At 39.7% G+C, this 25929-nt stretch overlaps 1 protein-coding gene across 1 annotated transcript in view; it reads right to left on the minus strand.

Annotated features, from left to right (window-relative positions):
- The window catches only part of mr (anaphase promoting complex subunit morula), a 596234-nt gene that overhangs the window by 21417 nt on the left and 548888 nt on the right, over positions 1-25929 (minus strand). The window contains exon 13 of the mRNA XM_090388952.1: positions 23757-23986. Within this exon, the coding sequence (XP_090245078.1) occupies positions 23757-23986 (230 nt within the window). The remainder of the gene's footprint in view (positions 1-23756; positions 23987-25929) is intronic.

A 25929-nucleotide genomic window follows, 5' to 3' on the forward strand; every position in this document is an offset into this window, starting at 1 on the left:
TAATTTCAGATACTGCAATTATAAAATTCAAGTAATTTTAGGTAAGAGTACCCCTTTTGTGCCAGACTAATCTTGTTATTATGTTCTGCATTCATGCCAACAAATCTATGTACTTCCTAAAACACGCAGATCTGTTGGCATGAATGCAGAACATGCCAACAGATCTACATGCTTCCTAAAACAAGGATTCAAATCTGTATGTAGTATTCAAGACGACACTGCATCACACAACAGGATAATCTCCTTCTCACTGCTGGTAAAATTCCTGTATATCACTGAAAAAGCCACAAAATTTTTTCCCAGAACATTTGCACTGCTCAGCCTTTATGATGGACTGTAGAATACCATCAGGTAGTGTTCATCCTCCACTTACCTTGAGTAAAAGCAGTATGATACCTTGAATATGATATGATCCAATAATTTATATCCAAATGTATTACCTAGCATTGATCAATGTTAAACCTCAACTGTCACTTTTCAGTCCACCTGCATAATTTCACTGCATTTACATTCAGTACATTTATTCAAAAAGGACAGTCTCTAATTGAGGCTACCTATTGTCTCATAATGGTTGGTTGGTTGGTTGGTTATTGGAAGTTTAATGGCGCATCAGCATCTAAGGCTATCGTGCGCCAAGTCTAAGGTAATAAAATATAAATATGTAAAAATATAAAACAGCATATCTAGTTAATATATTATATACAAAAATATGGCATAAAACATTTACAATATATGAAACATTAGAGCAATCTAAATAAAACTATGTAGATTAATGAGTTGTAAAAACCTGAATACATCTGACACATTGTCATCGTCGGATAAAATCTGCCTGAGTGTATAAGGCTCAGACAGTTGGGTAAAACCTAAACGGCGTTCATTACTAAAATATGTACATTCGACTAAAATACGACGGATAGTTAAAATTGCTTTACAATGTCTACACACAGGACAATCATCAGCCCTCAGCAAATACGAATGCGTCAGGTGAGAATGTCCTATGCATAGCTGAGCAAGAATTACTTCCTCCAGTCAGACCCTGCGCTGACTAGAATGCCAAAGCATTATTACAGGCTTAATTTCATTCAGCTTGTTGGTAGGGCACCCATTCCAAGATTCTTGCCAACGCGCACATAATTTTTGGTAGATCAGTTGCTTGCAGTCTGTATAGGGGACTGACAAGCGGATGCGACTTTGTGGCATTGCTGATTTTGCTGCTGCATCAGCCAAGTCATTGCCTCTGATACCAACATGGGTAGGGATCCAGCAAAAGCGAATATCGAAATTTAAATCTAAGAGGGAGTGTAATATTTACTGCACCCGACATAACACTGGGTGAGTGCTTCTCACATTGGATAAGAGCCGACCGGGCTAGCCAAGTGCCTGCCTGGCAACCCAAAGGTCGCGGGTTCGAATCCCGCCTCGGGCTTGGATCAAAGTACTGCAAAAACCTTGGGGTGCATTATGGCCATAGAAGCCAATGCGCCAACAACTACCAAAAAAAAAAAAAAAACATTGGATAAGGCCTGTAATATGCTTAGAGAGTCCATATATAGCATGCACTTTTGGTACTGGTGGGTTTTTATATGATCCAAGGCCAGTTCTATTGAGTGTAGCTCGGCAGTGTATATGCTACATTCACTTGGAATACGACTGCAGATTGTTTTGCTTGGAAAGACACAAGCAGATCCCGCAAACTCTTCAGACTTCGAGCCATCTGTATAAACCGGCAAAAGTTCAGAATATTCGGCAAGGTGTGCTGCAAAGAGTTGCTGATATATACATGGCGATCTGTTAGCTTTCAGCCAACTCCTAAGAGTGAAGTCACAGGACGGAGATCATATATTCCAAGGGGGAAGAACTTGCTTGACTGACGTGGATATGTTATCCAGCGTGAAGTTAATATCATGAACCAGCTCTTGAATCCTGATACCAAAAGGCAGACTGCCAATTTTATGCGTATTATATAGATTTTCCCACCGTGGCATATAAACAGATGTCCACGTAGGATGGTAAGGCAGGGATTTTATTTTTAAGGCATATTGTAATGACAATTGCTGACGTCGAAGCATCAATGGTGGTTCATTGGCTTCAATGTATAGACTTTGGACAGGCGTAGTACGGAAAGCCCCCGTGGCAATCCGAATGGCTTTATGGATCAAGCCATCGAAGTACAGAAATTCTAGCAGAAGAGTAAGCTTGGGAACAGTAGTCAAGTTTAGAGTGAACAAGTGCTCGGTATAGATGCAATAATGTGCTTCTATCTGCTCCCCAAAAGTTGGAGGAGATAGCACTGAGCATATTCAAACCCCTCATGCATTTTGCTCTAAGCTGACAGATATGGTGTAGGAATGTCAGTTTTTTATCAAAGATAAGTCCCAAAAATTTTGTTTCTGCTACTACAGGAATTGGATTTTGTCCAAGTCTGAGTTCTGGGTCAGGATGTAGATTCTGTTTGCGGCAGAAGTGCATGCAAACGGTCTTTTGGGCAGAAAACGTAAACCCGTTGGTTAAAGCCCAGGAACTAAGGACTGCTTGTTGCAATTGTCGTTCAATAACTCTCATGATACAGGAGTGACAAAAAATACTAAAATCATCAATGTACAAGGCACTATTTACTGAAGGAGGAAGCTGTTTTGTAATGGAGTTGACTTGGACTGCAAACAGCGTAACACCGAGGATAGAGCCTTGGGGAACTCCTTCCTCTTGACAAAAAAGGCGGGACACACTGGATTTAACACGAACCTGGAAGAGTCGTTTAGATAAAAAATTTCTGATAAAAATAGGGAGGTGGCCTCTCAGACCAAAAGAATAGAGGTCTTTTAAAACACCATACCTCCAGGTTGTGTCATAAGCTTTTTCCATGTCAAACAAGACTGATACCAAGTGCTCACGCTTTAAAAATGCATCGCAAATCTCTGTTTCCAGTCGGATTAAATGGTCCAAAGTGGATCGTTTCCTTTGGAAGCCGCACTGAATCTTGTTCAAATGGTCGTTTGCCTCAAGGTAATATATGAGGCGGGTATTTACCATTTTTTCCAAAATCTTACATAAGCAACTGGTCAGAGCAATTGGACGATAGTTGCTAGGAATTTTGGGGTCTTTTCCTGGCTTTGGGAAAGCGAGAACGGTTGCCCTACGACAAGAAACGGGAAATTGATCCTCCATATAAATTCGGTTGTAGAGATGTAGCAACAGCTCTAGAGAGTGAGATGAAAGATGTTTTATCATCTCATACTGAATTTCATCAGGCCCTGCGGCACTCACTTTCGAGGTAGCAATTGCAATGGTTAATTCCACTTCACTAAAAGGCAGGTTATAAGTTTCAGCTTTGCTTGAAGGGAAGTTGAGTTTTTGTTTCTCCACTTTCTTCTTTAAAACTAGAAACTCAGCAGGGTATGAAGTTTCAGCAGATAAAGTGTAGAATACTTCTCCAAGAGTGTTGGCAATAGCAGTTGGGTCTGCTAATGTACAACCATTATGTTGTAACAAAGATGAAGGAACTGATGTGTATTTACCCTTCATCTTCCGAATTTTATCCCAGACGACTTTGGCACTGGTCATCTGGTTAACTGAGGATGTAAACTTGACCCAGCATTCCTTTTGGCTCTGTTGGCGTATAAATCGTGCTTTGGCACGGGCACGTTTAAAAGCTATAAGATTTGCGGTGATGGTGGAACATAGGAATTTTCCCCATGCCCAATTTTGTAACTTTCTTGCTTCTTTACAATCTTGGTTCCACCATGGCTTTGGAAAACGTGGAAATCAGGAGGATGTTTTTTGAATTGTAATTGCCGCAGCATGGATAGTACACTCTGTGATATACTTCACTGCCTCATCAATTGACTCCTGTTGAATTTGTACAGGATCAAATTCAGTGAGCCGTGAAAATTTACTCCAGTCTGCTTTATCATACTTCCAACGTGGAGTTCTAAATGGATGACAAGGTTGTGCATCCACTATGGTAGATATTACGGGGAAATGATCGCTTCCATAAGGATTCTGTTCTACTTCCCAGGAAAGCAAAGGTAGCAGAGAAGGCGAGCAGATGGAAAGATCGATGGCAGAGAAAGTACGGGTAGGCATATGGAAATAGGTGTTTATTCCCATATTTAGTAATGAAAGGCCGTTATTGTCAAGAAAACGTTCAACAATACAACCTTGTTCATTAGTTCCTGCACTACGCCACAGGGTACTATGTCCATTACAGTCTCCAAGAAGTAAAAAAGGAGAGGGCAATTGAGTAATAAAATCGTCGAGATCTACCTGGGAAATGTATGTCCCAGGAGGCTGTTGTTGTTGTTGTTGTTATTTGGTTTTTAGGAGCATTAGCAACTAAGGCCATATTGCTCCAGGAATATGCGGTGGTCATTCCCTGACCTTTCCGCATCCTCCATATTTGGTGGTGACGGGCTCAAACCCCGGTCTAATCAAGAAGCGTGTGCTATGCACTGCTGCTCTTTCCCACCTGGCTACGGAGGCGCCCGTCCCAGGAGGCAAATATATAGAACATATTGTAAGAAAAGACCCTATTGCTAAGCGAATGGCTACTGTTTCTAAGTTAGCGTTCAATTGAACTTGTGAGAAAGGGGTACGGTTGCCCACAAGGATTGCGACTCCTCCAATGGGCTGGGCCATCCCCGTTTCTGTCTTTATGAACAGCAGTAAAATTTCGCAAGATGGGGTCATCATTTGCCTTTAGGTACGTTTCCTGCAAACAAAAGCAAACAGTTTCGTGTTTGCGCATTAGCATTTTGACATCCTCCATATTTCGTCGGAATCCATGACAATTCCATTGCAATAATTTAGCCATTATTACTTGGAATTAGTGGAACCGTTGGCTGGCTTCCAAAGTAATGCGGGTTTTTATTGGCCCGCTTTGGGTTTTATTCTGCCTTTGGGAAATTGAGGGCACCCAATATCCATTTCTTCCTCCGGATGAAGATCTAGAATAGATTCTTCCACACTTTCAGCTTCTTCATTTACCTCCATTTCCTCCTGTACCTCACTAATAACAGGCGGGGTTTTAGTTGGAGGTGATTTTCCTTTAGGTGCTACTTCCTTGGTTGGTATTGAAATTGGAGTAGCGACTGCTTTATCTTGCTGTGCTTGGGTCGACAAGTATCTGGCTTGGGGTGCAAAAGAATCACGTGGCGAGATTGAAATATCAGTTTGCGTCGAAATTGAAACCTTCCTCAAAACTGCTTGTGCATAGGATTTTCCACTGTTTACTGATGTTACCTGTTTCTTTGCTTCCACATATGGGATGTTCTGTTCCGTCTTGATTTTTTGAATTTGTTTTTCGTCTTTCCATCTTTGGCATGCTCTTGAATATGCAGGGGTGTTCATCGCCACAATTCAAGCATGCTCGTTTCGAGGCAGAACATTCCTTTGTGTCATGTTCTTTTGCTTCACAGCGGGCACAAGTAGGTGATCCACGACATGACATCTGAGAGTGGCCATATTTTTGGCATTTGAAACATTGCAACGGGTTTGGAATGTACAGCCTTACAGGACAGTTCAGATAACCAGCCTTGATGGAAGTAGGCGGTTTAGGTGTGTTAAATGTAAGGATAAGAATCCTAGTTGGGACTAGTTTCCCTCCTTATGCATAAATATCCTCTTAATAGCTGTTACTCCTTGATCTCTCAGTTCGGTGCATATCTCCTCTTCACTTGTTTCAAGGAGATCCCACTCGGCAATTACATCATGCGATGTATTCAATGTCTTGTGTGGTGATATCTTAACTGGAATGCCCCCAAGAGATGTTGCTTGGAGAAGCAATTCTGAATGTCGCACTGAGGAAGTTTCTACTAAAAGGTCACCCAATCTAAGTCATTTTACCGACTTCGGGGACCCTGCAAGCTCTTCAAGACCCTTCTGAATGAAGAAGGGCGACATTTTACCTATTTCCTTTTCGTTGGTAGAATGCATGATAAGGAATCGAGGTACAGGAGGTGGTGCAGCTTCTGTTTGGTGTTTCTTTTTTGATGTTAAATTATCTTCATCAGTTTCAGGTAGGGACCTTGTAGAGGCCCCAGAGGGGTTTGAAAGATTTAAATTACTCATAGGGGTAAAGAGAAAGTGTCTGATGCCTAAGTACCTCACCCACCACGGAGCCCAATGAGGGGACGCCCACTCGTGAACTAGCAGGTACTGCGTACACGAATGGGACGCTGAGTTCGCTTAGGAGCACCATACCCAAGTTACCAATGTCTTTATCCCATCCCAGGACCAAAGGGAGGGAGACTTATTGGAATGCAGTTGACCCTAGCAGTAAAAAAGTTTTTAATGAATGATGGATTAACTTCCCTGGTAATGTTAAAAAAAAAAATTTAGTTATTCTATGTTGACTAATGGGATAAATATTCATTTCTCAAGAACAAAAGCCAAAGTTCTCTCGTGGGAGGGACTACAGTGTTCACATGCAGTAGAGACAGATAAACATAATGCAGAGTAGATTTATTTTTTCAAAAAAAAAAAAAAAAAAGCAGTAATAAATTTTTATTGAAGATGCTGATACATATTTTTGAAGTAATCACCTCTGATGAGTACACACTGTTTACATCTTTTATACAAGTTTTGAAAACACTTCTGGAACTCCTCTTCCATACCACTTTCAGCTGGTCGGTCACTGCAGCCTGGATATCCTCTATCATCTCATATTGCATTCTTTCATGGCTGTTATGATTTTGGGGAACAAAAAGTAATCTGCAAGAGCCAAATCTGGTGAATATGGGGGTGTTCGATGACTGGAATCGATTTTTTTGCCAACAACTGCTTGATGTTGAGGGCAGAATGTGCGGGTGCAGTACAAAACGGGAACAAATTTTTCTCTTACCCAAATATTCTTTAAGAATTTCTTGTACAGATTCCTTATTGCTACTGATCATCTCAGCAAGCAACCTTGTTGAAATTGATCTGTCTTCAGTCACAAATTTTCTAACCTTTGTGACACTTTCCGGTGTTCAAACAGAGATTGGTCGGCCAGGTCAGAGATCATTGTCTAATGACTCACGTACTTTACGAAAATCAGAAAGCCATTCAAACACTACTAGTCAAGACCAGGAGTGTTTGAATTCATCATCATAAGTTTCCGTAGCACTTTTTCCCAATTCACAATAAAATTTGATAACTGCTCTTTGCTCCATTTTAAATTTTCTGACGACATGCACAAAACTACTATAGTCGATTCCGCTTAAATAACTGGGACTAGTGCATTTTGGCCCGATTAAGCAGCTGCCCAAATTATCCAAAATTTCACGTAAATAGTTAAAAATACAAAGGACCCCCGCATTACAATTGGTTCACTGTACAATCAAATCACTCACCATAGAAAAGTATCATTCACTATACGATGTGTAGTAAGCGCCGGTCATTGTGATCATGTTTGTGAATTGAATTTTAATTCTATTACACAGTGATTTTAATTAGCAAAAATAAGAGGAATATTATCCACAGGCTATAAAAGTAAAGTATATTAAGCACAAATTTACCCTTTATTACCTTACCAATTAAAAAATTAAATGATACATAGAAATCGGAAGAATTAATACGTACTGTACATACTAACTAGTTGACATTTCTGTTCACGGACATTTCTGGGTGGAGGTTAAAATTTAAAACAGCAGAAAGATAAGCAATCAATAACAAGGACGCGGCACACACAAATTGCAAGTAACATGATACGCGCAAGTGAGAATGGAGTAACAAGTTATGAAGATTTAAAAATATGAATATAAGAGAATTAGGAATAAAGAGGATTCTGAAATAAAATTTTTTTATACGATTGAAGATTCCATGGAGGTGTAAACACATTTCACCATAATAACCCACAGAATTCCAGCTGTCGGTATTATTGCAAATTCAATAAGATTGAGTTTACTATCCATTTATGATAGATTTCACTAACAGAAAAGCCCAATAAATAGGTGACTGCTAATTCTTTCCATTGTTTTATGGTTGTGACCACCAGAAATCCAACCAAACCATCTGGTATGGTCAGAGACAATCGTAGGGTAATCTCCAGTGCTGCGGTCTACTGCCCAGATTAAACAGCCTGTTTTCCCAATTAAGCGAAGTAATCCCTGGCTAGTGTTAGGAGTGTCGGAAAACTGCTAGATTGAGGGGGATACAAGGACTAGTAGATTAACAGTAGCCACTGGCAGAGGAGAAAGTGATTCTTGCACTGCTTCTATTGGAATGAGCAGCAGCCTGGAAAATAGGATGCAGGATATTTCAGAGACTGCTGGGAATCATTGGGGTACAAGTAAACACATGGGTTGTGTTAGGGTGGCTAAGAGGAAGAGCAGGTGCATGTATACTTGCGTGTACACCAATGCTAGGAGTCTAGTAAATAAATTTGATGAATTTGAGGTATTGCTCAAAACATCAAAGGCAGATATTGATGGGATTTCAGAGAAGTGGTGTCACACAGATATAAGGAATGCAGAACTGGAATTTGGGGAGTACAATGTCTACAGAAAGGATAGACAGGATAGGAAGGGAGGAGGGGTTATGCTATTAGTTAAGTAACACATAAAATCCAAGGAAGTGAAGCCAGTCGACATCACTGAACAGTGCAGTGTCGAGTCAGTTTGGTGTGACATAAGCATTGGGAGATCAAAATTGAGAGTAGGAGTGTGCTATAGGCCTAATGACTCTGATGAGTATAATAAGAAACTGTACAGAGAAATAGAGTGGGCCAGTAAATCAGAGAGTCTTATTATGGGGGATTTTAATTTCCCAGATATTGACTGGCAAGGCTTTTGTGGATTTATTGGATGATTGTTTTCAACATCAGCATGTTCGGGAGGCAACTAGAGGGAGTAATACTCTTGATTTGATTATCAGTAGTGATTCTTCATGCATTAAGAATCTGCAGATAAATGAACCACTAGGTGGCAGTGATCACAGTGTTCTGAAGTGGGATTTACTCAAAGAGGTAACTACCATTAGGGGTAAAGGGAAGGAGTATTGCTTTCGTAAAGGCGACTAGGTGGACTGAGACAGTATTTAAATTCTATACAGTGGGATCAACTGATGATGTTACCAACAGCAAATTCAAAATGGGAAGCATTCAAAGAACTTATCTTGGAAGCTACTAGGCTTTACATACCAACTACAAAATATTGTTCAAGGTTTAGGCCTAAATGGATGTCAGATGAACTAATGAGGCATATGGCAGAGAAGAAAAATGCATGGGATACATACAAATTAACACGTGACACAGAAGCCTATGATAGATACCAGTTGATCTGTAACCAAGTTACAAAGGAGGTTAGGCAGGCAAAGGCAGATTACGAGAAATCCTTGCAAAGGATGTGAAGAAAAACAGCAAAGAGTTCTTTACTTATGTAAACTCTAGAAGGAAGGGGATGAATCAGATTGGTCCACTTGATATCGATGGGTCAACTATTGATGATCCTGCTCAGGTAGCTAACAAACTAAATGAATATTTTGCATCGACATTCACACATGAGGAGTTATTCAGCGAGGAGAATGCCAGAGGTGTATTCAACTCTGGCAGTAAGCTAGAGAATCTTGTAATAACTGAGAGTAAAGTGGAGGAGAAATTGTTGAAGATAAACACAAGAAAGGCACCTGGGGTGGATGGAATCTATCCAGTTATATTAAAGGAGGCAGCAAAGGAAGTAAGCAAACCCTTAGCCATAATTATGAGAGCTTCCTTGGACTCAGGGGAGGTACCCATGGACTGGAGATGTGCAAATGTGACCCCAATTCACAAAGGAGGCTCAAAGGCTGACACAAGTAATTATAGACCTGTGAGTTTAACTTCTGTTCCCGGAAAATTAATGGAGGCACTGGTTAAAGAAGCACTGCAGGATCATCTAGACAAGACTTCAGTTATAGCTCGGACACAGCATGATTTTGTTAAGGGGAAGTCTTGCCTGACCAATTTGATTGGATACTATGATGCAGTCACAAAAGACCTGGATGCAGGGAATAACTTTGATATTATATACTTGGATCTTAGAAAGGCTTTTGATACTGTTGCACATGGAAGACTGCTGCACAAATTGGAGCAGTGTGGCATAGGAGGCAAATTGCTGCTATGGATAAAGGGGTGGTTGAGGGGGAGAAGACAGAGAGTGGTAATCAATTGACACTGCTCATCGTGGACTAATGTTATTAGTGGAGTCCCTCAGGGTTCAGTATGGGTCCTTTATTGTTTTCTGTATTTATAAATGATATTGATGATGGTATATCAAGCTTAATGTTCAAGTTTGCAGACGATACGAAGGTTGGTAGGGTTGTCAAGGACACTACTGACACTATGCTGTTGCAACAGGATCTGGAAAGGTTGAGCAGATGGGCTGAGAGGTGGCAAATGAAGTTTAACATTGACAAATGTCAAGTACTACATATGGGAAACAGCAACCCCAGAGCAACGTATCAACTCTGTGGTACTACACTGACAGTGGTAGAGAATGAAAGGGACCTGGGGGTGGTTGTGCAGGCAGATATGAAGTTCTCTGAGCAATGCAGACGGGCTGCAAGAGTAGCTCATGGTGTATTTTCAATGATATATAGGAATTTTTCTAGAAGGGATAAGGAGGTGATTATTTCCTTGTATAAGGCAATGGTCAGGCCACACCTAGAGTACTGTATACAGGCTTGGAGACCTCATTTCAAGAAGGATGTAGAGCTGCTGGAACGAGTACAGAGAAAGGCAACAAGATTAGTGAATGGAACAAAGGGGTGCGCTCTTACGAAGAAAGGCTTAAGTTTTGCAAATTACAGTGTCTGGAGACTAGGCAGCAGCGAGGTGATCTGATAGAGGTGTACAAAGCCTTGAATAGTTTGAGCATGCTCAATACTGATGGGATTCTTCCTCTTGCTCAGAATAATCACCTGAGAGGGCATAAATTCAAATTGAGGAAAGACAGATGTAGGATAGATGTAGATGATGATCCGGAAGCCTCCTAGAGGTTCGGTCCCGTGTACTAACTAGCGGCCGGCCTGTGAACACCGTTTTAGAGCTGTACCCTAGAAATGTAAGGAATATTGGATCTTGCCAGGATGTTCATCATAACCTCAAAAGTCATCAATTATACTGCACGATGGAAGAGATAGCGAAGGGTTGAACCGGAACGTAGCTCTAGAGACTAAACATGGGTTCCACCACTTCAAGCCTCCAATAAGAAAAATGATGGTATTGCACCGGTTGCAACACTGATTGTGTTGTAAGAGAAGAATTCAAAGCATTTCTCAAGTTTATTGGTGAAGAAAGTTTAGTTCCATCCCAAATTTTTAATGCTAATGAGACTGGTTTATTTTTCAAATGTTACGCAAAAAAAAAAAAAAAACACTTGCCTCAAGACTTGAGGCAAATGATTCAAGACTCTTCAGCTAAAGGACATAAATCAAGTAAGGAAAGAGTAACATTGCTTTTCTGTAGTAACGCGGCTGGGATTTTAAAATTACCACTGTCAATCATAGGAAAATCTGCTAAGCCCGGTGCTCTCGGGCGCCTCCATAGCCAGGTGGGCAGGAACAGCAGTGTAGCACACGCTTGTTGATTAGACTGAGGTTTGAGCCCGTGACCACCAAATACGGAGGATGTGGAAAGGACAGGGAATGACCACAGCATATTCCCGGAGCAATATGGCCTCAGTTGCTAATGCACCTAAAAACCAAAATAACAACAACAACAACTGTGGTCTCAAAATGTAAACTTAAATGCCCTCCCAGCCAAGTACAAAAATCAGCTTGGATGAGATAAGATCTTTTTACAGATTGGTTTTTCGTGTCATTTGTTCCATTAGTTAAAAAATATTTAAGGGATCAAGGACTGGAAGAAAAAGCAGTTTGATTCATTGATAATGCTACAACTCACCAAGAAGAAGAAGAAATGAGATCTGGCAACATCTTTGTAAAATTTTTGCCACCCAACATTAGTATTAGCAGAGGCATCATCATCATCATCATCAGCCATTTTCAATCCACTGCAGGATGAAGGCCTCTCCAGCAACTTTCCAGTTCCTTCTGTTTTGAGCACTGGCCATCCATTTACTACCCAAAAACTCATGAATTTCATCTATCCATCTCCGCCTTTGTCTTCCAGGTTTTCTTCTAGCTCCTCTTGGGTACCATTCTGTTATTTTCTTAGTCCATCTGTCATCATGTCTTCGAGCTATGTGTCCTGCCCAAGACCATTTTAGTTCTTTAGTTTTGATAAGAATGTCCTTTACTTGAGTTTGCTGCCTAATCCATGTGTTTCTCTTCTTATCTAACAGTCTGATTCCCAATATAATTCGTTCCATTCTTCGCTGTGTAGTTCTAAGCTTCTCTTCCATTCTTTTGGTAAGTGCCCAAGTTTCACTTCCATAAGTCATGGTGGGGAGTATACATTGGTTCATTATTTTACGTTTCAGACAAACTGGGATATTGCTCTTCAGTATGTGACTATATTTCCTGAATGCTATCCATCCAAAATTTATTCTTCTCTTGACTTCCAGCCATTTATCATTATTACAGCTAATAACTTGTCCCAGATAAGTATATGACTCCACCTTTTCAATTACTGCTCCTTCAATCATTATTTCCCTTTCCGTGGCATACTTGTTCATCATTACTTTTGTTTTAGCCATATTCATCTTTAGTCCAAAGTCCTTACTAACTGTGCATAACTGATTAAGATTTTCCTCTAATTCTTTGGGATCGTGGCTTATAATTACAATGTCATCTGCAAATCGTAAATGGTTTAGGTACTCTCCGTTCACATTGACTCCTTTCTGCGACCAGTCTAATCTTCTGAAAGCTTCCTCAAGGGCACCAGTAAACAGCTTCGGAGATATTGTGTCTCCTTGTCGAACTCCTTTCTCAATTTTAAATTTGCTACTGTCTTTGTCTAGTCTAATAAAGGAGGTAGCACTCTCATATATTTTCTTCAAAATCATAATATATGGGGTATCTATGCGTTGTCTTTCCAGTGCCCGAAACATTGCCTTATGCTGTATGGAGTCAAATGCCTTTTCATAATCCACAAATGCCAGGCATAATGGTGTTTTATATTCATTTGCTTTCTCCATTAGCTGTGATATTACGTGAAGGTGATCCATAGTTGAGAATCCTGTCCTAAAGCCAGCTTGCTCTTTTGGTTGATTCTCATCAAGTATTCTTTCTAATCTGTTAGTAATGACCCTTGTGAACAACTTGTAGATGTTGGATAACAAGCTAATTGGTCTATAATTTCCAATTTCTGATTTATCTCCTTTCTTATACAGCAAAACTATGATTGCATTATTCCACTGCTTAGGCGTCACACCTTTTCTAATGCACTTTGTGAAGAGCCTTGCCAGTTTTTGTGTTATGTCTCTTCCTCCCAATTTTAACAGCTCTACAGTAACTTCAGCTTCCCCCGGGGCTTTCCCATTCTTCATTTTCTTCAATGCATGTTCTACCTCATCAGGAAGAATATTGGGTATGTCGTATGTGTTGCTACTTTGCAATCCATCTTCCCCACTGCTGGTATCATTCCCTCGCTCCTTGTATAATTCTCTATAGTAGTCTTCTGCTATTTGAATTATGCCTTTTCTGCTGTTTATAAGTACACCATCGCTATTCTTCAGTTTCAGTATCATTTGTCTTTCTGTATTACTGCTCATGGCTGCTGATTTAAATCCTTTGTTTTCCCTTAATGCTTGTTCTACTTTTCTTGTGTTAAATCTTCTTATGTCCTCTCTGAGTCTCTTTCTAATGGCTTTGCATAACTCAGTATACTCAATTTTCTCCCTGTCAGTGTTTTTCCCGCTCTTCATTTGTCGTCTTCGGTTCATCATGACAAGTGTTTCTTGACTAATTTTTTCTTTTTTGGATTTCTGTTTCCCTATAGGTTTCTTGGGCTTTATCACTTTCAGAAAGTTGTAATATTCCTCGTCGATATCTTGGTCCTCAGCAGTCTGCAGAAGCTCAAACTTGTTTTTAAGTACCAGTACATACTGCTTTTTCTCCTCCTCTGTCATCTCAAAGACCTTTGTATTATTTACTCGAGTCAGTTTTTTCCTTTGCTTTCCTACATCTATATCAAGTGTACATCTTACCATTCTGTGATCACTTCCAACATTTACCTTATTCAGGACGGTAACATCATTCACAATATATCTTCTGTTAGTGAGGATGAAGTCGATTTCATTAGTTGTTAATCCATTTGGACTCTTCCATGTCCACTTTCTGTTCACCCTTTCCTTGAAAAAAAGTGTTCATTACTGACATTCCATGAGATTCTGCAAATTCCACAAGTCTTTCTCCTCTTTTATTTCTTTCACCAATTCCAAAATTTCCTATAGTTCCTCTTTCTGCGTTGTTTTGCCTTTTTCCAACCTTAGCATTGAAGTCCCCCATAATAATAGTGTAGTGGGTTTTCTGCTCATCTAGAAGACTCTCAATTTCAGTGTACATTTCTTCAACCTCTTCATCATCATGGCTTGATGTTGGTGCATAAATCATTATAATCTTTAGCTTGTACCTCTTAGAAATCTTGAGTATTAGTCTTGACACCCTTGGTGATGTACTTTTGAATTCCAAAATGTTGTTTTTAAAATCTTTATGGACCAGAAACCCAACTCCGCCGTCACTCCTTTCACTGTTTCCATTGGTGTACAGCAGATTTCCACTTGATAAACTTATAAGTGATTCATTTCTTCTTCTTGTTTCAGCCAAACCGATGATATTCCAATTCACATTTTCTAATTCCTTTTCCAGGCTTAGAGGGGAACAGGTATCCTGTGTGTTATCAGACACTCAGCCTAAAACACTGATGGATCCAATATCTCTCTATTACAGAAGATTTAGGAGAAGTCTGGTTGGCCTGCCTCCCTAAAATCCACTCATGTACACCTTCTCGATGGTAAGCCCTGTTACGTCACTTAGGTGGCAACGAACGTGTAGAGTGGTTCTCTTCAAGACGCCTGGTCAGCGTGAAGAGGAAAAGACCAAAACCTCCAGCAATGAGAGCACAATGAGAGCAGAGGCATAACGATGCAAGAAAGCAAGTTTATGCAGCATCAACCAAAAAAAAAAAAATCTCCCATTTCACCCCTCCATTTGTTCCAAATACCTGTCCAGCTCAGCCTTAAATTTATTTAGGCTATCAACTTTCACAACAAAAGATGGAAGTCTGTTCCACCAATCAACTACAGTCTGTCCTCGTATAGCACGATAGTTGTGTTCTTAGAAACCCTCGTGCAATGCAAAATCGTGCAATATAAACAACAGGCCCTATGGGAAAAGTGGGGTAATGTGCCGACCATCCAAGATTGAACACACATTTGGAACCAAAACATTACCAAACACAATAAATAATCGGGTAATTTTAATCGTTATAAAATACTTACGTATGTAATAAAAAATAATATTATAATATTTTTTTATTTTTATTATAATATAATAAAAAATATTTATTTTTTATTATTTATTTAAATAATAAAAATTTATTAATAAAATAGTAAAAATTTCTTCTATTAAATAAAATACTCGTAATAAAATACTTACGTATTTTATAATACATAAGTATAAATTATAATACGTAAGTCGTAATAAAATGCTTACTTGTTTTTTGTTTGATTTTCTATCCAAACAGATGACAGCCATTCCATCTCTTCCAAATCTTTGTGTCTTAATCTAATGGATTTTAATTACACTTTGTGTTGTTCCTGCTGTGAAAGTTGTTTTTATTTTCTCCGCATTCTTTCTAATTCTCGGCGTTGCCTCATTCCGGTCTGTAGCATGTGCAATATCACATGGTCTTTCATTTTGCTCAAAGCGTTTCACAATTTCATATTTTTTCTCTATCGACAGAGGCGGACTGGCCATAAGCCTTACCCGGGAAATCCCGGTGGGCCGGAGTCCGGTGTGATTTTGGCCACAGACCATAGTATGAGGCCATTATAAATTTTCCCGGGTAAGAATTTTTGACCCAGTCCGCCTCTGTTTATCGATATTGCTTTTTTTCTCTCTCTGAATCTGCAGTGTCTTCGCCAGGACGCTTCCTTTTCACACCTTTTAAGTATTTTACTAATTTTTAGGGAATAAAGCACAATAACAAAACGAGGAGGCACGCTTGATACACATAAACAAAGCTGCGTGCGTGTAGCAACTGAATAAACAACACCGTAAAGGCTGAGATACACTATTAACACCTCACATTTTACTAAAGCACATTTCTGGGGGTTACTACCATAAAACAATTTCCAGTTGCGTTTCTACTGGTGGAATCTGTTATAAACTGGTAGTAAACTCGATCTAATTGCATTTGCGATTATATCGATAGCTGGAATTGTGTTGGTTTTTACGTTATTATGGTGAAATGTGTTTTTTCCCTTCACTGATATAAAAAACAAATACATTTTCAGAATCTTCTCTTCATTCCTATCGTGTTGCGTTCGGTTGGGGTGATTCTGCGTTCGACTGCCATTTCTTGTAAACACAAAGGCGAATCGTGCATAAGCGAATTCGGTTCGTGTTATATAAGATATCGTTCCCCTATTTATAAATCATGTATGATCGAATTCGTGTAATGTAAACACGTGTTATACGAGGACCGACTGTACCTGCTGGCTAAAGGCAAATTTCCACACATCTATTCTACAACTGTCTTTCCTCAATTTGAATCTGTGCCTCCTCAGGATCTTAATCTGAGCAAGAGGAAAATCCCATCAGCATTCAGCTTTCTCAACTCATTCAAGGCCTTATACACCTCAATCAGATCACCTCGCAGGTGCTGCAATTTGCAGAACTTAAGCCTTTCTTTGTCAGAGCACCCCTCTGTTCCCCTCACCAATCTTGTTGACCTTCTTTGTACTCATTTTAGCTACTCTATATCCTTCCTAAAATGAGGCCTCCAGACCCATACACAGTACTCTAGGTGTGGCCTGACCACTGCTTTGTATAACGGGATAGTCACCTCCCTGTCCCTGCTAGCAAAATTCCTATATATCATTGACAAGACTCCGTGACCTGCCCTGGTGCCCATCTGCACTGCTCAGTGAACTTCATATTTGACTGCACAATTACCCCCCAGGTCTTTTTCACTTTCTGCTTCCCTGAGTGTAGTACCACACAGTTGGTACATTTCTCTTCGGTTATTTTATTTTTTTTTATGAGAACCCCAAAAACGAGAGGTATTAGAACCTATAGTACTCAGTACTGTGCTTGGGTTGGAGGTTGAGAAGACGAAAGAAGATATTTGTTGACATTGGACTTGAACTTCTGTAGATTGTAATTTTCAGGAAATACGTATGAAGGAAGGTTGTTCCAGAAAACGGCAGTTGAATGAATAAACGAGGAAGATGAAAAGTTGGTTCTGTGGGTTTGAAGTTGGAAAGTAAATGGATGTTGGCTGGTGGCTGCACATGTTTGGACCATTTTGAAAGAGAGAGCGGGAATTACAGAAGCCAATTCAGAAGAACAGTGCCCATGGAAGTATCTGTAGAAGAGGCATGCAGCAGAAACAGTACGTCTATGAGAAAGAGAGTGGAGAGACTCTGTTAGAGATGAATCATTAATTAACCTAACTGCCCTCTTCTGAATGAAATCAAAAAGCCTGAGAGAGGTTTTTGGGACACCACCCCAGATGTGGGAACAATATTCCATGGCAGGGCGGATTTGCGATTTATACAGAGTGAGAGCTGTTTGGAAGAAAAGTAAAGGGAGAGCGAAAGAGAAAACAAAGTTTTTTAGATTCAGAGGAAGCAATATTTGTAATGTGCTTGTGCCAAGAGAGATTAGAAGTCAGGGTAATCACCAAAAGAGATATCATTTTGCCTAGAAATCGGAGTGTCACTAAAGATAAGCATAGGAGCAGAAGAATCCTTTTTGCGAGATATAAGACAAGACTGAGTTTTAGAAGAGTTGAAATCAACCAAGTTGTCTTTGCCCCACTGGAGAATTACCTGAAGATCGGCATTTAAGGAATTGGTAGCAGATTTTCAAGAAGCTGAAGCTGATTGAGCAGGACAAGGTTTCTCAAAATGGAAAGTTGAATGCAATGTTCCATCATCGGCAAAACTATGGATAGGATTTCCAGTCAATGGAAGAAGGTCATTAATATACAAGAGGAAAAGAGTGGGGGAAAGAACTGAACCTTGGGGGACACTGGCATTAGTGGAGAAGTTAGAAGACAGAGAGCCATCTACCATCACCCTCAGTGAGCGATCAGAGAGAAAACTGGATAACCAATTACTAAAAACAGTTGGCAAACCATAAGATGGAAGCTTGTTTAGAAGACCTTTATGCCAAACACGATCAAAAGCTTTTGAGATGTCAAGAGCAACTACTTGTGTTTCACCGAACCTTTCCATTGAATTAGTCCATAAATGGGTAACATAAGCCAGAATATCACCAGTGGATCGACACTGACGGAATCCATACTGGCGATCATTGATCAGACGGAAGGTTTCTAGGTAGTTTAAGAGTTGGCGGTTAATTGATTTCTCCATTACTTTAGAAAGAGTAGAAGTAATTGCCAACCTCGTGTTGTTTGGCATTACAAGAATGCAAAATGGGATGACCTGCGAGACTTCTTTTCTTCTTTTCCTTGGTCGGATTACTGTTTCAAAAGTTCTGATGTTAATGTTTGCTCAGATCGTGTCAGTGAAATTATTCTTGCAAGAATGGATTCCTTTATCCTACACTCCACTTTAAAATCTTGTCCTTTATCTAAACCTTGGTTTTCCAATAAATGTGGCTAAGGCTGTTCAAGAGAAGAATGTTGCATATTGTAATTGGCTTGTTTCTAATTCTTCAGTTTCATTTTCTGCCTAAACCAAAGCTCGCAACAATTGTAAAGCAGTTATTAACCAGTCCAAAGTAGAGTTTGAACAAGCTAAGAGTAGAAAACTTGCTTCTTGCCCTAATGGTAGCCGAGCATTCTGGTTTCTTGCCAAAGCTATTGACCGCAACTTTTGCCAATCTCTGCTCCCACCTCTGTCCAAACCAGATGGTTCTGTTGCCGCTTCAGCCAAGGATAAAGCTGACCTACTAGTATCCCATTTTTCTTCCAAGTCATATATTAATGATCTTGGTAAAACACCTCCCACCATTCCCAACACGCTCCATTCAATGCTTCCTGTGGTCTTCCGTTAAAAGGATGTCAGAAGGATTCTGACGAATCGTGATGCTAAGAAAGCTCCAGGTCCCGATGGTATTTCTCCACTTGTTCTCAAAACCTGTGCTCCTGAACCTACTCCTATTTTTGCCGCCTTTTTTCACTTTCTTATTCCAAACGTGTTTTTCCTTCTGCTTGGAAATTTGCTCATATCCAGCCAGTTTCTAAAAAGGGTGACAAATCCCTCCCATCCAATTGCAAACAGGTTGCAAGGAAGGCCCATGGTGTCCTATCGATGATCTATCAAACTTTTGCAAGTAGAGATAGGGACGTGATAATCCCATTATATTAGGCTTATGTTAGACGACACTTGGAATACTGTGTTCAAGTATGGAGACCGCACCTAAAGAAAGACATCGAGCTTCTTGAAAGGGTGCAAAGAAGGGTAACTCGCCTGCGGAGATCGGCAAAAGGGGGTTCTTATGAAGAAAGACTTCGAATATGTGGGTTGCAGAGTTTGGAAACTAGACACCTTAGAGGAGATTTGATTGAGGTGTTTAAGGCTCTGAGAGGCATCAGTAAAATGAATGGGGACAAAATTTTCAAGATTATAAATGATGCTAGAACTAGGGAACATAAATTCAAGTTACGGGGGGAAATGTTTAGATTGGACTGCAGGAAGTTTTATTTTAGCCAGCAAGTTATAAATTACTGGAATAAGTTGCCTTCATGGGTGGTAGAGGCAGACAGTTTGGGGAAATTCAAAGGTCATCTGGATAGTACTTTCGGGTAAGGGAAGTGCATAGGATGATAGGTTTAATTTCCTTTTTATTTATTTTTTTTTTTATTTTATTTTATTTTATTTATTAATTATTATTATTTATTTATTTTATTTATTTATTTATTTTTTGTTTTTATCATTGTTTTGTTTGGATTTTTTTTTTTTTTTGGCTGGTGCAGCATAAGCCATAGGCTTTCTTGCACCATGTGGCCGTTACTAATACTAATACTAATTATCGTCCCATTGCAATTATTTCTACTCTTTCTAAAGTAATGGAGAAATCAACGTATGATCAACGATCAGACGTTGTTCCGTCTGATCAACGATCGCCAGTATGGATTCCGTCAGTATCGATCCACTGGTGATATTCTTGCTTATGTTACCCATTTATGGACTAATTCAATGGAAGGTTCGGGGAAACACAAGTAGTCGCTCTTGACATCTCAAAGGTTTTCTTTCGTGTTTGGCATAAAGGTCTTCTAAACAAGCTTCCATCTTATGGTTTGCCAATTGTTTTTAGTAATTGGTTATCCAGTTTTCTCTGTGATCGCTCACTGAGGGTGAGATGGTAGATGGCTCTCTGTCTTCTAACTTCTCCACTAATGCCGGTGTACCCCAAGGTTCAGTTCTTTCTCCCACTCTTTTCCTCTTGTGTATTAATGACCTTCTTCCATTGACTGGAAATCCTATCCATAGTTTTGCTGATGATAGCACATTGCATTCCACTTTCCATTTTGAGAAACCTTGTCCTGCTCAATCAGCTTCAATTTCTCGAAAATCTGCTCCCAATTCCTTAAATGCCTATCTTCAGGTAATTCTCCAGTGGGGCAAAGACAACTTAGTTGATTTCAACCCTTCTAAAACTCAGACTTGTCTTATATCTCGCAAAAAGGATTCTTCTGCTCCTTATCTTTAGTGACATTCCGATTTCTAGGCAAAATGATATATCTCTTTTGGGAATTACCCTGACTTCTAATCTCTCTTGGCACAAGCAGATTACAAATATTGCTTCCTCCACATCTAAAAAACTTGGTTTTCTCTTTCGCTCTCAGCGTTACTTTTCTTCTAAACAGCTGCTCATTCTGTATAAATCGCAAATCTGCCCTGCCATGGAATATTGTTCCCACATCTGGAGTGGTGCCCCCAAAACCTCTCTCAGGCTTCTTGATTCCATTCAGAAGAGGGCAGTTAGGTTAATTAGTCATTCATCTCTAACAGAGTCTCTCAACTCGCTCTCTCATAGACACACTGTTTCTGCTGCATGCCTCTTGTACAGATACTTCCATGGGCACTGTTCTTCTGAATTGGCTTCTATAATTCCCACTCTCTCTTTCAAAATGGTCCAAACACGTGCGGCCACCAACCAACATCCATTTACTGTCCAACTTCAAACTCACAGAACCAACTTTTCAACTTCCTCGTTTATTCATTCAACTGTCGTTTTCTGGAATAACCTTCCTTCATACGTATTTCCTGAAAATTACAGTCTACAGAAGTTCAAGTCCAATGTCAACAAATATCTTCTTTCATCTTCTCAACCTCCAACCCAAGCACGGTACTAAGTACTAGAGGTTCTAATACCTCTCGTGTTTGGGGTTTACATAAAAAAAAAAATAAAAAATAATTTAGTAACTTTAAATAAAAACTGGTATGTTAAAGATAGCTTCTGCATGTAGTTTAGTGCAAAAGCATCATTTTAATGTACCCATGTATCAAAGTAGTTAAATTAATTAATTAAATTGGCATCATTTTGGTTATACAGTAAACCCCCGCTATTCGCGGGGATTACGTTCCTGAGAAATGTCGCGAATACTGAGTTATGGCTCCCATAGTAATAAAGGGGTTCCGTTCCAAAGTATGAAATATATAAGAAAAACTAGTCTAAAATTTTGTCTACGTATGCATTATATGTACCTTCATAATATGACTATGTACATAGACAATACATAGTGAAATGCTAGCATATGGCATCGAAATGAAAATAAGAAACAATTTAATATTAAATGTAATATTTATTAGAAATTTCAAACCAGCACCTTTGCTAGCAAAAAAACTTATCCCGAAAGTGCTATCACCAGTTTCGCTAAAGTGTTGATAAAGGAGTTTTGCCTTTTCGCGAATGATGAGTGAACTTAACGGAATTTTATTTTGAGTTCGGTCTTCTATCCACAGATTTAAAGCTTTTTCCATTTTTTTCTAATTTAACGTCACGAGTTACGGTGCAAATTTTTGAAGCAATTAGCGCGTTTTCACGGACACTACTGCAGAATTTTTTCTTTCGATTTTTTCATTGATAGTACCGTTGACTCATTGATTTTATAATGTTTTGCCACTGAGGAGACACTTTCACCATTAGAAATTTTGTCCAATAACTCAATTTTATTCGCTAATGTCATCACCTTCTTTGATATTTTCACATTTCCCTTGTTATTCGTAGCCATATTTTTGTACGGGTTAGAAAGAACTTGTCCACAATAAAGTCACTTTCTTCCTTTAACACACTTGAAAACGTCTGTTTTACACTGCAAAACGGTAGATTTATCACTTTTATAAGCCTATCAATTTATAAATTGATAAATTTATTCAATTTATAAGCATATATATTAAAAGCAAACGACGAAACGTTCCATGGCAAGCGCTTAACACATACTGAAATTTCAACGCTCGCGATTTTGTCACCCCTCTCCCCCACACCCACTGAGCACTGTTTTGACCGGGAAAGATAATTTTAGCCATGCCCATGTTGTTTTATGGCAGAAAATGTTCACAGCGCTTTAAAATTCACATTTTTTTAGGTTTCATTTTATATTAAATCAGCGATCGCGAATAGGCAAAACTGCGAATACAGATACCGCAAATAGCGGGGGTTCGTTTGTTGTTTGTTTATTATTTGGTTTTTAGGAGCATTAGCAACTAAGACCATATTGCTCTGGGATATGCGGTGGTCATTCGCTGACCTTTCAGCATCCTCCATATTTGGTGGTGATGGGCTCGAACCCCGGTCTAATCAAGAAGCGTATGCTAGGCACTGCTGCTTCTTCCCACCTGGCTACGGAGGCGCCTAGCTAGGATTTACTGTATCTCATATTGTGAATGCCTTCACAACGAGTTGCCTTGGTATTGTACTACCTCAAATAAATAACACTTCACCAGTGGAGAAGACTACTGTTATTTATGCTCAACAAGTTGCCATGGTATTGTACTCCCTCAAATAAATAACACTTCACCAGTGGAGAAGACTACTGTTATTTATTCTCAGCGGATACCACCACCCAGATGGCACTGTTTCAAAGCTTGTTGGCTTCTCTTCGGTGGGTGGGCAGGTACCCTGGTGTTGCAATAACCAAAATGATGCCAATTCAGTTAATTAATTTTAGATAATTTATAGTCTATATCACTGCACACCGTCAGGCATCTCTCATATTGTGAAGTTATACTTCATAACTGGGTTGTCACTATTGCAACACCAGGGTACCTGCCCACCCACCGAAGAGAAGCCAACAAGCTTTGGAACGATGCCGTCTGGGTGGTGGTATCCGCTGAGAATAAATAACAGTAGTCATCTCCACTGGTGAAGTGTTATTTATTTGAGGTAGTACAATACCATGGCAACTCGTAAAGGCATTCACAATATGAGATATAACCAAAACAATGCCAATTTAATTAACTAGTTTGGTAGATGGCTACGTTAAAATGATGCTTTTGCACTAACCTACACGTTAGTCATTCTACCTCATAGCATGATTTGCCCTAAAATAATTTATAGATAGCTTCTGGTTAATCCAGACCTTCACTAATCCAGAAAGAGTGTGATCCCATCAAGTCCAGATTTTTACTGTAATAAATAAATTATTATTAAGAATAAACAATAGATAAACAAGATAAAAAATAATTACACCTAAAGTTTACCTGTAATTCTTCCTCTTTCTGATCTTGAGATGATGCTGTGACAGACTCTTTCTCTTCATCATCAACAACTAGCATTTCTTGGCAATGGTCCTGTTGTTCTTCTACTAACACAAAAAGATCAGGTTGCTGTTCCTGCAATATACCATGGCTTTGCCAAAATGTTATTTTACGTCGCAATGCTGATGCTGGTACTTCAATCACTGAACTCAATTCATCTATTGTCCATACAGCTGATGATCAAAAATAAATAAAAACTAATTTTATAGGAAAATATCACATTTAAAGAAAAAAAAAAAAAATTTATAAGTTAACCTTTGGAGAACCAAAGGTACATAAAGTAAAAATGCATTATAATAAAAAAAAAAAAAAAAAAACCCCACTTGTTCTATATTTTGGAGAACTAATGCACAGTTAACATGGCTATAGCTTGGTTTGATTGGTTTGATTTGGGTTTTATTGGCGCACCAGCAACCAAGGCTATAATGCGCCAAGACCAGGTAATATCTAAAAAATTTAACATCTCGGTGACCTAATTAATTAGGCCACCATGTCCAGATCTAAAAACATAAATAAACAACAATAACATATAAATTTTAAATACGATTAAAAACCTTTATTGCTTTTAAAAAGCTAAAAACAGCAGACACATTGTCATTGTCGGATAAAATCTGACTGAGTGTATAAGGCTCAGTCAGATGATTAAAAGCGGTAAAACGGGTACTGCTAAAATCTGGACAGTCAATTAAAAGGTGTCTGATCGTTAAGATTGTGCCACAGGACACACACACATAGGAGGGTCATCAGCCCTCAGCAGAAACGAATGCGTTAAATGACTGTGTCCTATGCGGGTCCGGGCAAGAACAACTTCCTCAGTACGATTCCTGCGCAGACTAGACTGCCACGGTTCAATTACGGGCTTTATACGATATAATTTATTCGCAGTCTGCCTATTCCACGAATCCTGCCATTGGGAGTGAATCTTCTCGTGTATTATTTGCCTGTAGTCTGTATAGGGGACTAACAGGCAGTGGTTATTATTGGGAATTGCTGATTTGGCTGCGGCGTCAGCCAAATCATTTCCCCTAATCCCAATGTGGCTAGGAATCCAGCAGAAGCGGATATCATATTCACGTTCATGGAGAACGTGAATCTTCTGCTGAATGCTAGACAGAACTGGATGAGAATTATATCTCACAGATATTAAAGCCTGTAACACGCTGAGAGAGTCTGAATATAAAATGAACCGTTGGTATTGGCATTTAATAATGTGATCCAAAGCTAACTTTATAGCGTGCAGCTCTGCAGTAAATATGCTGCATTCAGAGGGAATCTGCTCCGATGTAGTGCTGTCTCTAAAGACAGCAGCGGATCCCACATATGATTCCGCCTTCGAGCCGTCTGTGTAGACTGGCACGAAGTCAGAATGTTCAGCTCGGTGTGCTGAAAAAAGCTGCAGGTAGACAGATGACGGAGTGTCCGACTTTCCCCAATTTCTAAGGGACAAGTCACATGCCGGGACATGAGCATGCCAGGGTGGAAGGGGTTGCTTTGGTGTTTGCGCAACCTTGTCTACCTTAATATTAAGTTCTTTAAGTAGCTCTTGGACACGAATACCAAAAGGGCGATTGGCAGTTTTACGGGTGTTGTATAAATTTTCCCATCGTGGCTCAAAAACGGATAGCCACGTAGGGTGGTCTGGCAGGGATTTCAGTTTTAGAGCGTAGTTTAGAGACAACTGCTTGCGTCGAAGCAGTAACGGCGGTTCGTTTGCTTCGACGTATAAGCTCTGGACTGGAGATGTTCGATATGCTCCAATAGCGGTACGGAGAGCCAGATGATGGACAGGATCCAGCCAACGAAGTACACTGTCTCTGGCCGAATTGTATACCAGGGACCCGTAATCTAGTCTGGATCGTACAAGTGCACAGTAGATGCGTAGTAGGGTGCATCGATCCGCACCGCAAGATGTAGAGGAAAGAGAGCGCAGAATATTCAGCCCTCTTGTGCACTTTGTGCGGAGTTGACGGATGTGATCCAGAAAGGTCAACTTTTTGTCAAATACGAGTCCCAAGAATTTTGTATCCGCTGCTATTGGAATAGCATTTCGTCCGAGCCTTAATTTGGGTTCAGGATGAAGATTACGCTTACGACAAAAGTGTACGCAAACGGTCTT

This window comes from Mastigoproctus giganteus, chromosome 2 (genome assembly GCF_048544385.1).
Source record: "Mastigoproctus giganteus isolate SK-2022 chromosome 2, ASM4854438v1, whole genome shotgun sequence".
Lineage (NCBI taxonomy): Eukaryota > Metazoa > Arthropoda > Arachnida > Uropygi > Thelyphonidae > Mastigoproctus > Mastigoproctus giganteus.